Source organism: Heptranchias perlo, chromosome 1, assembly GCF_035084215.1.
Source record: "Heptranchias perlo isolate sHepPer1 chromosome 1, sHepPer1.hap1, whole genome shotgun sequence".
Lineage (NCBI taxonomy): Eukaryota > Metazoa > Chordata > Chondrichthyes > Hexanchiformes > Hexanchidae > Heptranchias > Heptranchias perlo.
The window spans coordinates 110,465,529-110,479,811 of NC_090325.1; the positions used below are offsets into that span (position 1 = coordinate 110,465,529).

At 38.0% G+C, this 14,283-nt stretch overlaps 1 protein-coding gene across 2 annotated transcripts; it reads left to right on the forward strand.

Annotated features, from left to right (window-relative positions):
• Positions 1-324: 324 nt before the first annotated feature.
• Positions 325-2,623, forward strand: LOC137339558 (homeobox protein Nkx-2.5-like). Of its 2 annotated transcripts, none has more exons than XM_068001908.1 (2): positions 325-730; positions 1,595-2,623. In XM_068001908.1, the coding sequence occupies exons 1-2, from the start codon at positions 424-426 to the stop codon at positions 2,227-2,229; spliced, it is 942 nt and encodes a 313-aa protein (XP_067858009.1). In that variant the 5' UTR covers positions 325-423; the 3' UTR covers positions 2,230-2,623. The 2 variants fall into 2 exon arrangements, with proteins under 2 accessions (XP_067858009.1, XP_067858018.1); XM_068001917.1 differs by having other exon boundaries at positions 329-730; positions 1,592-2,623.
• Positions 2,624-14,283: the final 11,660 nt, after the last annotated feature.

The following is a 14,283-nucleotide window of genomic DNA, read 5'->3' on the forward strand; positions in this document are numbered from 1 at the left end:
TGACTCTAAGTATACAAACACACAATGCCAACTTTTTTATTACACTATAGAGAATTTTGTAGAGAGGGTAGCAAATACTACTGGTAACTTTATAATTTTATTTTTAATGTAGCCCAGGCAGACCAGCAAAAGAAATACTGAGTTTTAAAGAAACCGTCGCCTTCTTAATTCTTCAAGAGGAAAATTGGCCACTGTCCATAGCCCAGGATAAAACTCCGTTTGCCCAGTGCAACCTTGTGGCCAATAGAAATCTCTGTATTTAACTAGCAGCTTTCAGGTTCTGCCTCTGTTAACGTCAGCCACCCTTTAACGCGGTAGGCGCCATTAAACATTGCGTCATTAAAACAGAAATGTACGGCACGATTTGTAGACCGTCCTCCTAACAGTTTGGAAGCACTTTTACAGACCAGGAGTTATCCCGAGATGCTTCCAAGCCCCGCAGCATCGACGACACCATTCTCTGTAAAGGATATTTTAAATCTAGAACATCGCCATCAAAAGCAGCGGATTCCAGATCATTTGAGCGCAACTCTGGACGCCCTGCCTTCCTCTTGCATGCTGGAACAAGCGAATCAGTCCAGATACACTCTCCTCCCAGGCCTTGGGAATGAGGTTATCAAATCCCATGTCCCGAGGAATCATGTGGCATTTTCACCTAGCCTGAGTGTAAATAATGCTCTGAACACCAGCGAATCGCAGATGGACATCTCTTTTCAAAACGACAATCGAGGTAATACTCTAACACTTAGGCGAATACCTGATAAATGATTATCAGCGAATAGAACTTCTTTACATAGCTTATGGGATATTAAAGATCACATAAAGAACTAGAACACAACGTAAGAGCCGTAGTAAATCAACAGATCTAGGCTTTTATACACATACATTCGTGATATTGATTCGGATTAACTGAATCGATTTGGCTACATATTTCTGTTCAGTTAGTTCTTGATCTTGCTCAGCTTCTCGGACATTTCACAGCCCAAATTATATTGGGTTACCTTCTGTACAAAATATTGTGGCCCTCTTGAATGTTTGGATCTTAAATGTAAGAACAGCATCAAACTTATTACAGTGTTCTTGAAAATGTGAAGTGTGTAGGGAGACGTGTCAGCAAATTATTGTTAATGGTTGATGTGAGTTCCTGATATTTGAATGATATTGAAGTTGGTTGTTTGTTGAACAGGACTAGACTGTGCAGGAAGTAGAAACCATTACACGAGAACAAAATATACGGTAGATACCGAGACCTGATAATATTGTACATCCTCAGTAAAGCTTCATCGACCAGAGAGCCAATTAGCTGGAACTTCAAAAGATTAAATCTTTCCATTTTACTATCGTTTAGTTAACATGAAGCACAAAAGAATTTAGGTAAATAACGCAAGTTTAGAATACCTGGGACCAGATATTGAAATGCGCATCTCTTCGGTAATCGGTGTTTAAGTTCAACAAATTTTAAGCGACTATCAAACGACAGCAAAACATTCACTTTACAAAGACTGAGAATTGTTTTCCAGCCTTATATGAGCGCGATTCAAGAGAACGTCCCGTTTGCTTTTTTAATATTCCTGTTTGTGTTATGACCTAGAAGGAAAGACGATGGAAAAGAATATTGTACACGAAGCAAAAAAAAATGAAGCTTTTGAAGGCCCTGGACGGAGAGTTCGACGAAAACCGAGGGTCTTGTTTTCTCAGGCCCAGGTCTACGAGTTGGAGAGACGCTTTAAACAGCAAAGGTACCTCTCCGCCCCAGAAAGGGATCACCTGGCAAACTTGTTAAAACTGACCTCGACACAGGTCAAGATCTGGTTTCAGAATCGCAGGTACAAGTGCAAGCGGCAGCGCCAGGATAAACATTTGGAGCTGGGCGCACCCCCTCCTGCTCCTCGCCGGGTTGCTGTGCCTGTGCTGGTACGTGATGGGAAGCCTTGCCTGGGAGGATCCCCTTCATATAGCGCTCCATATAATGTCAGCATGGCACCATACAGCTACAGTATTTACCCCAGCTACCCTAGCTATAACACTGGCACCTGTGATGGCGACTACAGCTGCATGTATTCAAGCATGCCCCCGATGCAACAGAGTGCTTCTGCCAGTCCCTTTGTCAACATGAGCATGAATTTCAATGTTGGCAATATGAATTACTCCACAGCGCAATCTCAGGCCCACCAAAGCGCCGGGGTCTTGGCTCTGCAAGGAACTTTCCATGGAATCAGAGCTTGGTAAGATTAGAAGCAACCTGTTCTGGAAAACAAGAAGTAAAAAAAAAACACAGCTAAGCTGGTGACTTCAGCAAATGCGAACAATTTTCAATTTATAAATAAATTAAGAAAAGAGATGTATTCCATGTGTATGGTAAGAAATTTGAATAAAAGACGTCGAGGAAAGCATCATATTATTTATTATAGTATTTTAATTCTTTTTAAAAGTTGGCCTGTGTTTGTAGCGCGTGTACACGATATATTTGATTTCGAAACCAAGAAGGCTATCAGATATACTTTAGGTTACAGGCCGAAGGCTTGTCTCAGTGAAAAGCAGTTTCCCATATGTCTCTTGACAAAAGTAAGCTCTTGCCACCTCAATATCTGAAATATTTTTGTAACGTTTGGACATTTAATAAAACTATGTGTTAATTAAATGTTGAAACGACTGAACGTTATATTATTTAATTGAGAATGTCGAATAGCACTTTTGAGAGGTGCCATTGTCCAGGAATCGCGTGAAAGTCTGGGAAAGTTAGTGTTGGAAACAAAGACTCTATTCCCATCTCAGTTGACTCAGTCCTGAGAACGGATTATATTTACGCGTTTTGTGATATTTGGACGTAATAAGGCGCCACGCAAATTAATTATTATATATTATTTATATTAATATGTTTTATAAGTGGGGTTGCGTTAAGTATTTTGCCCACATTGTACATTCTGGCTCACATCACTCGCTGCCAAACCCAAGCTAGGAGAAGCTTTTCGCCAGGAAGAGACGAACCAGCTAAAGCCGGTTTACCAGTTATTACCCGAATGTCAGAAAGGTGGATATAGTGCGGGAGCTGGATGAACTGTGTGCTGGGAATGTTGGCGATAAGTGAATTGTGTTAGCGACAAATAAAACTCCGAATCAAACTCAGGAAAAGCCGATTCATGTGGAGCTTATAGCGTTCTTTAAAACATTTCACTAGTAACTTACACATTGTTGCAATGATTGTTAAAATAACTGAGCAATAATGGATTTGAGACTACTCAGAGTACTTTTTCGGGATCGCTCTCCTGCTGTTACCTACAAGGCAGATCTTGACAAAGTACATGCGGCCGCTGTATTATTTAATACTGGACACGTTTATTGACCGCTTGGAAAAGTGATAAATCCTTAAAGTAAAACAACATGACCTGTGGGTACCGGTGGAAATAAAACGGGGTTGTATTGATTTTCGTTTCCATAAGATAATGCAAGGTGATTTGGAGTCCTTACGAGAACTTTGCGTGGCACAGATTTCTCGAGGATTTGTAACATTGCTGTGCCATTATTATTGTAACATTAATAATTAATCGCCAAATGCCTACGGCCAAAAAAAGCGGTACAGCCGTGCTTAATAATCGAGATATATGGATACTGAATATGGGATGCCTATCTAAATGTGGTATGGAAATATCTTTTTAATATTGCTTTTATTTAAACAGTGAGTCCTATAGAATTAAAAGAAACTCAACTGGGGTTTTAATAAGTTCAAGAAACATGTTGATTCTTTTGATTGCACCTGGTGTGATAGAGTGGAATACCTAAAGTGCCTTGTCGGATGTACTTGATACTGCCAAGCCCCAATGTTTTGACGTGTTTTCGCTTCTCTTTAAGTCTGCATCGTGTCCAATTGTTACTCAATGCAAATGGATATTGTCTGTAAGTGAATGATAAATTACACGGAGCAGTTTTGTCGGTCAATGGAGCTAATTTGACGCGGTGTTCTTTGTTGTAGTAGTGATGCCCCTCCATACACGGCTATTATTTATAGAACAGCCCCAAAGCGCCTATTAAGTGTTTTACAAATGACCCAGTCATGCCTTCCAGTACTGTAATCTCTTATGTGGCCTTTCCTCTGAAACATTGTCATGCTTTTATTGCCATCTGTCAGTTACACGGTTCGTTATTCTTGTGAAAAAAGTGACTGGAAAATATTGGACAAAACGACCTTTTAAACCTGATCTAGATGTTGAAGACGGTTGTTTTTCGTCATTCTCTGACTATTGCTCAATAACAATCGGCAGTGGGATCTCACTGTCAGTGGTCATGGAGCTAATGGAGTAAACAGGAGCGGCGTCAGCATGTCGGTGCCTGGAGAAAAAGTCGCTTTTATCACTCTTATAATCCTGTTTGTATTTATTCAGGGCGAGTTAAACTAAACAGACCATTTACAGGAGTACATATCTAGTCTGTTATTTTCGGATGTCCATCAAGAGTTAATCCAAGGGGAAGCTTTCAATTTAGCTAGGTAATAATCCCGGCAATACTAGCATCTTACTACTTGAGAAGTTAAAACGCAAATAATTGTTATATATTTTGTTAAGAGGTGGAACTCATTGATAATTTTCTTATGTTAAAGAAGGTGTAGAACTAAAATCCTTTGTAAGCACTTATTATAAACGTTTACTTATAATTAGATCTACAGCCCATAACAGTGACTGCATATTAACATAATTAATTGTATGTGAAGCGCTTTCGGACGTTCCTGAGAAACCCGCATGAACGCTAGTCTTTCCTTTCTTTACGCTAAATATATACCGTGGGTACACGTCTTCAGTCATCTATTTAAACGTGTTATTTTCCTATTTATTTGTGGCTATACTTGCGCTGCTTCAATAGAGTGAAAGATTTACTTTGAACAAGATTAGTTTCATTTACATTTTGATTAATATATTTACGTTTCCTTGTGGTCATGACAAATTGGATTAAATTTCATAAGGGGAAGACTTCCACTGTTTAGTATAACGAAATTAAACGCCAGTGGGGAGAACGAGTTTACGCTTTAACAGGGAAAAGCGGAGATGTTCCCCCTTTATTTTTACTAAATACAAATACTTTGGAGCTTTCTGAGTCCCTTCTTTAAAATCTTTCTTCCTTAAGAAAGCTTTGACTTTCCTAAAACTTTAAACGAAAACTATACAAAGCCATACTTTCTGTGTACGTTCTCAGTATTTATTCGTTGAGCACAATAGTATTCAAAAGTGAGTGGCATTAGTCTTTTGGGCAATAATTATTAATGCGCGAGTTAGATAGAATGACAGTCCTTTGGGCACAATCCAGACTGTTTTCTGAGAACCGCCACTGACGCTCAACAGTGTTACCTCCCTCTAAACTTTACAATATCGCAGTGCCTTTTACCAAAGTTGTTCATTAAGAATGAATATAATCGGCAAAACATCTATTAGCATGGGACAAAAATTATGGGATAAGTTGTACTAGAATGGGCTTTCATCTAATGCAGCCAGCACCTCAAAGCTTTCCCTTCCGAAAGAAATGCTCAAATATCTCCATAGAATAATGTTAAAACTCTTTTTGAATTACAGGGTGTTCGTTATTTCATTTGAAAAAAGCTGACTATGATAAATGGTAAAAAAAATGTATGTATTTGTTGAATTTTTAGTTAACTTGTTGATCTCGCGTAGGATTGCATAGGAGAAGTCAAGACCAAGCCTGGTCCCCGGATGAAGTGGGAGGAGATAATTGGAGCAGGGAGTACAGATGTAGTTTTCCCGATTTTCAAGACTGCAGTGTAAACACAATCTTCTAAGCTGGCTCGCAAAAAGCAAAGTTCAGCAAGGCTAGGAAGGGGGGAAATGTCTCAGATCATTCCCCAATTCTTCCTGGGGATAATGTAAGAATTATTTTTAACTGCTGAAAAAACTCCCCAAACCATCTGCGTGCATTGTGTCACCATGTTATTGAATGGCTGAGAGCTCAAATCGGGTTTTCAAGGCCCCCGTATGAATCAACCCTTCTTTCCTAAAGCAAATTCAGCAACAATTCGCCTGGAGATCTATCGATGAAATATGAATGCACAGTAAGTGGTAAAATTGCATATGCTTGTCTTGAGATGAGATGTCAGCTGAAGTTCAGAAAGCGATCCACTCTGGGTTATTACATGTTAAGTGTATTGAGAGCATCCATGCCTCCAAAATACTTTTTTAAAACTTTGCTTCAATTCATAAAGTGCCAAGGACATTCTCCCCCACCACGTTTTAAACCCGGTTTATCACTAGTCTATAGTTATATTCCATGCACTGTCAATTCTAATCATGTGGGATGGTCTCAACATGGGTGTCTTCATGTTCCTGTGCTCTGGAGTCAGATTGGGACTTGATTCTGGAATTACACAGTTACTTTTGTGTCATTGCAATGTGGAAGCCGCTTTCCATGAAGCCGAAGTTTTATAATCTGGGATATTGAGGTGGATGCCAACCAAAGGCTGAGACCTGGTTTTGATATGAAATTTTCATTTTCGTACAAGAACTCAAAAAAAAAAATTTAAATTCTGGTTGTCATATTGCCATATTTTGGCAATAAATATAATTGTTAGCTTGGAAGAACTACACAATGGTACAAGAAGTCCAGAATTTAGATTGAGAGGTACATTTTCTGTGATGCTTATTCAGTTACACAATGTTCAAGTAGAAACAAAATGCTTCTGCATCATGTAATCCCTGGATGAGTAGCTTGGAAGAATGAGTTATGGCATAAAGTGCTGTCCTTGTTGTTTTCAATAGATTTATTTATGTATTATCACTCACCTTAGGATTTATGATATTGTACTATATTACATGATGTTGCTCTTCCCCACATTTTGTCATTATTCTTGGCTCTTGGTTTGAGGAAATACAAAAAAAATGTGAAAAATCGATGCTGTTCCATTGGAATAGAGGAGATTATGGAGTAATTTGCTATATGTGGTTAAAATTATGAATAAATAGAAACAGACTGTTGCCAGTGATTGAGGGATCCAGGATGAGGGGACACCAATATAAGATTAAATTTAAGAGATTTAGGATAGAGTGCTGGAGAAACGTTTTTTCACAGAAGATTGTAAGGCTGTTCAATGCATGACCAGAGTTAGTTATTGTTCATATTTTGGCAATAAACACAATTATTATCTTCAAAGAACAACACATATCAATAGTTTTTTTCTAAAGATAAAGAAATTATGGAATTAATGCTGGTTAATAACGACACAGTAATAATGATAGAAAGTATGAATATGGACAGAAACTAAAGAATTTTTTGTGTGCACAAAAATGTTGAAGAATAGATGCCTTTAAAATATTAAGATCAAAGGGACAGATCCTATCAGGAGAAAAGAATTGGAAAGGTACTAGGGCTGTAAAGGTAGATAAAGTGCAAAGTTTTAAAGAAAGGCATATCATTATGTTCGGAAATTTATTATCAAATATAAAAGCATGTCAGATGCATAATCTGAAAACCTCAAATAGAATTAAGGCACTGGAGAGGTTTATTACAGTCTGGTGTAACTGTTACCTGAAGTGAAAACTGTATACTGATTTTTATGCACTTGTAACCAATTAACAAATATCATGGATATTAGAGAGACTTGTACCTATATTCTACAGTGGCACTTCCAATTTTAGTAATTCCTAAAAAAATTATTTCAATAAACCTTTTGTCTTATAAAATATAGCTATAGCTAAATTGTGTGCTTTGCATGCAAAACAAGTCACTGCACTTCAAAAAAAATCCATTGTATGAATCACTCTGAGACTTTTCAATGTGATAAGTCACAATTTTACTTTGTTTTATTTCTAAAATAAAGGAGTAAAAAAGTTCGCTTAGAAAGTGTTAATAACTCTGGGACTATTTTAACTTGCGCTCATTTTCCAAATAGTTTGTGAGGAGTGAGTTGGCTATGATAGATTGGGAAGCTTCATTAAAAGGCACGACTGTGGATAGGCAATGGCTAACATTTAAGGAATGAATGCATGAATTGCAACAATTATACATTCCTTTCTGGCGCAAAAACACAAAAGGAAAAGCGGCCCAACCATGGCTAACAAAAGGAATTAAGGATAGTATTAGATCCAAAGAGGAGTCATATAAAGTTGCCAGAAAAAGTAGCAAGCCTGAGGATTGGGAGCAGTTTAGAATTCAGTAAAAAAGGACCAAGAGATTGATTAAGAGGGGAAAAATAGAGTATGAGCGTAAACTTGCAAGGAACATTAAAGTGGACTGTAAAAGCTTCTACACGTATGTAAAAAGAAAAAGATTAGTGAAGACAAATGTAGGTTCCTTACAGTCAGAAACAGGACAATTTATACCGGAGAACAAGGAAATGGCACAGCAATTAAACAAATACTTTGGTTCTGTCTTCATGGAAGAGGACACAAATAACTTCCCAGAAATGCTAGGGAACCAAGGGACTAGTGAGAAGGAGGAATTAAAGGAAATTAGTATTAGTAAAAAAAATAGTGCTGAAGAAATTAATGGGACTGAAAGCTGATAAATCCCCAGGGCCTGATAATCTGCATCCCAGAGTACTAAAAGAGGTAGCCATGGAAATAGTGGATGCATTGGTTGTCATCTTCCAAAATTCTATAGATTATGGAACAGTTCCTGCAGATTGGAGGGTGGCAAATGTAACCCCACTATTTAAAAAAGGAGGGATAGAGAAAACAGGGAACTACAGACCAGTTAGCCTAACATCAGTAGTAGGGAAAATGCTACATCTATTATAAAGGATGTGATAACAGGATACTTAGAAAATATCAACGGGATTGGACAAAATCAACATGGATTTATGAAAGGCAAATTGTGTTTGACAAACCTTGAGGATGTAACTGGTAGAATAGATAAGGGAGAAGCAATGGATGTGGATTATTTGGATTTTCAGAAGGCCTTTGCTAAAGTCCCACATAAGAGGTTAGTGTGCAAAATTAAAGCACATGGGATTGGCGGTAATATACTGGCATGGATTGAAAATTGGTTAACAGACAGGAAACAGAGAGTAGGAATAAATGGGTCTTTTTCGGGGTGGCAGGCGGTGACTAGTGGGGTACCGCAGGGATCAGAGCTTGGGCCCCAGCTAGTGACAATATATATCAGTGATTTGGATGAGGGAACCAAATGTAATATTTTCAAGTTTGCTGATGACACAAAACTAGGTGGGATCATGAGTTGTGAGGAGGATGCAAAGAGGCTTCAAGGCAATTTAGACAAGTTGAGTGAGTGGGCAAATACATGGCAGATGCAGTATAACGTGGATAAATGTGAAGTTATCCACTTCGGAAGGAAAAACAGAAAGGCAGAGTATTATTTAAATGGTGATAAATTGGGAAATGTTGATGTACAAAGGGACCTGTGTGTCCTTGTACACCAGTCACTGAAAGCAAACATGCAGGTGTAGCAAGCAGTTAGAAAGGCAAATGGTATGTTGGCCTTCATTGCAAGAGAATTTGAGTACAGGAGCAAGAATGGCTTACTGCAGTTATACAGGGCCTTGGTGAGACCACACCTGGAGTATTGTGTGCAGTTTTGGTCTCCTTACCTAAGAAAGGATATACTTGCCATAGAGGGAGTGCAGCCTTTCTAACTGCTTGCTGCACCTGCATGTTTGCTTTCAGTGACTGGTGTACAAGGACACCCAGGTCCCTTTGTACATCAACATTTCCCAATCTATCACCATTTAAATAATACTCTGCCTTTCTGTTTTTCCTTCCGAAGTGGATCACTTCACATTTATCCAGGTTATACTGCATCTGCCATGTATTTGCCCACTCACTCAACTTGTCTAAATCACCAGGCTGATTCCTGGAATGACAGGACTGTCGTATCAGGAGAGATTGGGTCGACTCGGCCTGTATTCACTAGAGTTTAGAAGAATGAGAGGAGATCTCATTGAAACGTATAAAATTCTGACAGGGCTAGACAGACTGAATGTGGGGAGACTGTTTCCCCTGGCTAGGGGGTTCAGAATGAGGGGTCACAGTCTCAGAATACAGGGTAGGACATTTAGGACTGAGATGAGGAGAAATTTCTTCACACAGAGGTTGGTGAACCTGTGGAATTCTCTGCCACCGAAGGCTGTGGAGGCCAAGTCACTGAATATATTTAAGAAGGAGCTAGATAGATTTCTAGACACAAAAGGCATCAAGGGGTATGGGGACAGAGCAGGAATATGGTATTGAGGCAAAGGATCAGCCATGATCATATTGAATGGTGGGGCAGGCTCGAAGAGCCGAATGGCCTACTCCTGCTCCTATTTTCTATGTTTCTATGTTTCTAGAAACATATTTGCTATTTTTGAAATTGTATTATGTACTTTCTGTTACTGTGTTTTCAATTCTTTGTAATTTTCATATCTAATTGTAATATTGAATTTAAATAATCAAAAATGGAACAGGAGGCAGGAAAATTCTGTTGCTGGTGACAATAATGTTTGAAAGAAGATTTAGGTATGACAGGATGAGGAGCTGAATCCCTTCTGCATCCCAACTGAATGTGGAACACAATGACTTAAATTTGACAAAGTTGACAGTATTGTCCAGATACAATCTCGCAGGTGTCAGAAATGGCACACTGGGGATGGCCTATAGCTTGCACAATTGGAATTTCTTTTAAATTTGTTCTTTGAATACACTGACAAGGCTGCATTTATTGCCCATCCCTAGTTATTCTGAAAAGGTAGTGGTGAGCCTTCTCCTTGAACTGCTGCACTCCTTGTGGGTGATGGGGTTCCCATAATGGTGTTAAGTAGAGAATTCTAGGATATTGGCCCAGTGATCATGAAACAATGGCAATATTTGTCCATGTCAGGGTAGGGTATGATTTGGAAGGGAACTTGGAGGTACTGATGTTCCTATGACATTGCTGCTCTCACCCTTCTTTGTGGTAGAGGTTGCAGGGGAGGGATGTGCAGTCAAAATAACCTGGTGAGTTGTACATTAGATCCTGTAGATCATACATACTGTGGCCATAGTGCACCAATGGTGGAGGGCGGGATATTAAGCCTGGTGACAGGGATGTCAATCAAGTAAGCTGCTGTATCTTGGATGGTGTCCAGCTTCTTGAGTGTTGTTGTTGCCATAGCCATCCAGGTGAGTGGTAAATATTACATCACAATTCTGAGTTGAACTTTGTAAATAGTGGATGGGTTGTGAGGAGGTGAGCCACTTGTGGCAGAGTACCTAGTCTCTGCCCTGCTCTTATAACCATGGTGTTGATATGGTTTGTGCAGTTCAGCTTCTGGTCATTGGTGACCCCCAAGATGCTGATAGTGGGGGACATTCAAAGGTAGTGCCATTGAAGGTCAAGGGGAAATGGGCTTTATCTTGTTCAAGATGGTCATTACCTGGCACTTATATGGTGTGAATATTATCTGACACATGTCAGCCCAAGCCTGTGAGTTGTCAATGTCCAGATATAGTCTGGTATGAGCTGCTTCATTATTGGAGGAGTTGTGATGGCCATTACAGTATAGGCATAAATAATACTGGCTTAAAATGACTAGTATGGTGTTTCAGTTTATATGATTACATTTTTATATACTATGTATCTAACATAGTCTGGTGACTAGAGACTAATAATAGGGCAATGGTGGATAACTGCATGCCAGACAATCTTTCCTAAAATGCTGGCCTGCATGAGCTCAAGAGAAGATAGTTATCTCTAGTACACAAGGCTAGGGTAAACTGTGTATCTGTCTTATGTCCAAACACTTTTTAAACATAAATTTCTGATAAGGAAATAACAGATTGTTCTAAATTGACTGTTCACTTATCAAGAATATTCACTTATGAGGAATTCAATTTGAGATGTTAAGGTTTTTTTGATCTGGAATTTATTATATGCTTTGAATTGTAATGGTTGAATTCCAGAAATATAAATAGTTTTGAACTGTTGTTACATTTAAGTTATTGTAGTGTAGGTGCTAGAAATTTAAAAAAATCCATACAACATATCACAAATAAATTAATTTGGATCGTAAACATTTGGGCAAAAAAGATATCCACTGAGTAGGGTTTATAGGCAAAATTATTCAATGATAGAAGTAAATACAAAAAGGGTTGAGAAGATAGATAATTTTTGAATTCTATGGCATCAGTTAATTGAATGAAACTGAATATAACAAATAGATCTATCATAGTATACAACAGGCCATTAATAACTTTAAAAATCTTACAATGAAATACCTACACATAATGACAATATATAGCATGTCTAACCAGTTAAAGTTCTATTCTGAAATGACCACTGGTGTGAGAACAGTACCACTGTAACAATAGAACTACATTTACATACCTTTCCACTGATGAAAATTACTTTAATAGAAAAGCTGCTGGTCTTAGTGAGTATGCTGTGATATGTTAAAAGAGCATGCAAGGAAAATAAACTAGTGTTCAGAGAACCTGTATTGGATGTCTCACTAAAATAATGACAAAAATATTGCAAAGTTATTACATTGAGTCCACAGCACAGAAACAAGCCATTCAGCCCAACTGGTCTATGCCGACGTTTATGCTCCACACGAGCACACAATAAAGCTGTTCTTTTATAGAACACATTTAAGTGTCAGGATGGTTAATGTAGGTACAGAATCAAATCAACATGGCAACATATGTGAAAACAGCAATTTTCAGAAGGTTCTGATTCGGATGAGTACATTGAAAGAGTGGAACAATATTTTAAAGCAAAGTGAATCACAGATGCTGCTAAGTAATGCTTCATTCTTCTGACTGTGTGAATTAAACTTTTAGTTTAACGAGAAACTAATCAAACCAAGTAGAAAATAAAATAAACTGGTGAATTTGATAAAGTTTTTGGCTAAGTTGAGGAGATGGTCCACAAACTAGCAATTTGGGACCTTTTTTTGGAAGAAGACCTTAGATAGGGAGCCAGCTGCAGTTCAAATTCAATTCACAAAAAACTTTAAATTGAAGCCAGTTTAACATTGAATAAAAACACAAGCAAGTGAGTTCCAACATTTTTATCTTACTCCCACTGTTGACTTTAAGGTAGCGTTCTAAGAAAAGTTAATCCAGAATACCACTTTAAATGAAACAGAGGGAATAGGAAAAGGGGACACATTTTGAACTAGTAAAAAGTAACTTTAGGACTAATATCAGGAAGTTCTTCTTCACGCAGAAGGTGACCAACATTTGGAATGGACTCTCGGGCAAAGTGATGGAGGCAAAAACCTTGGAATTATTTAAGAAACAATCAGATACAGCATCAGAGGCACTGGTGGGACTTTCTGGATGGATGAATGAAGATGGGCCAACTGGCCTTCCTCTGTGTAAATATCCTGTGATCTTGTAACTAGGCTGCAGTAGATAAGATGAAAATAGAACATAAAGTGATTGCTTTCTTTGTGTGAAAATAAATCACAATGCAGATTCTTTCCACAAAGTGGCAAAATATCAATGTAATGTTATGTAATGGTTGGAAATATAAATAGAAAATTTTCCAGCTTAACGAAAAAAGTCAAAATTTGCAGGAAATGAGTATAGAAGTCTAAAATGAACAAAAACATGTATAAGAATTTAAACAGCAAATTAGCACTCATGAAACTTAAGCAGAGAGGAAGGAAAAGTTTTGATATTAGCAAGCTTTTGGTCATCCCTCCCAAATATCTCCTTCTTTGGCTTGGCATTCATTTTTATCTGATTACACTTTTGTGAAGTGACCTTTGGATGTTTTGCAGCATTAAAGACACTATATAAGGTGTTGTTATTGTTGTTATTGCTGCTGCTGTTGATCATCTGTAATGAAAATGATTATAAAAATGCAGTTATGTCCTGGAGTGTTACATTTTGAAAGTTGAAGAAAAGGAGTGGTTATTTTTTACTCTCAGATCAATAAAATCAGAAGCAAAGCTGAGGTTTTTACTTCACTTCAAATAGAAAATAAAGGTTTGGATAAGAAATTAGATATGGTTCTTCATCCATTTTACCAGAGAAACTTTACGTAAGAAACGTTAAAAATGAAGCACTCCAGGAAATGACTGTTATTTTTATAATCTTACACAGGACAGGTGATCAACAGCAATGACAAAAACAAAAACAACAACAACTTATATGGTGCCTTTAACGCTGAAAATTGTCTCAAGGCACTTCACAGAAGCATAATCAGACAAAAATATATGTCAAGCCAAAGAACAAGATGTTAGGAGGGGTGACTAAAAGCTTGGTCAAAGAGGTGGATTTTAAGGGGTGTCCTAAAGGAAGGGAGGGAGGTGGAGAGGTTTAGGGAAAGAATTACAGACCATATGGCCTAGATGGCTGAAGGCAC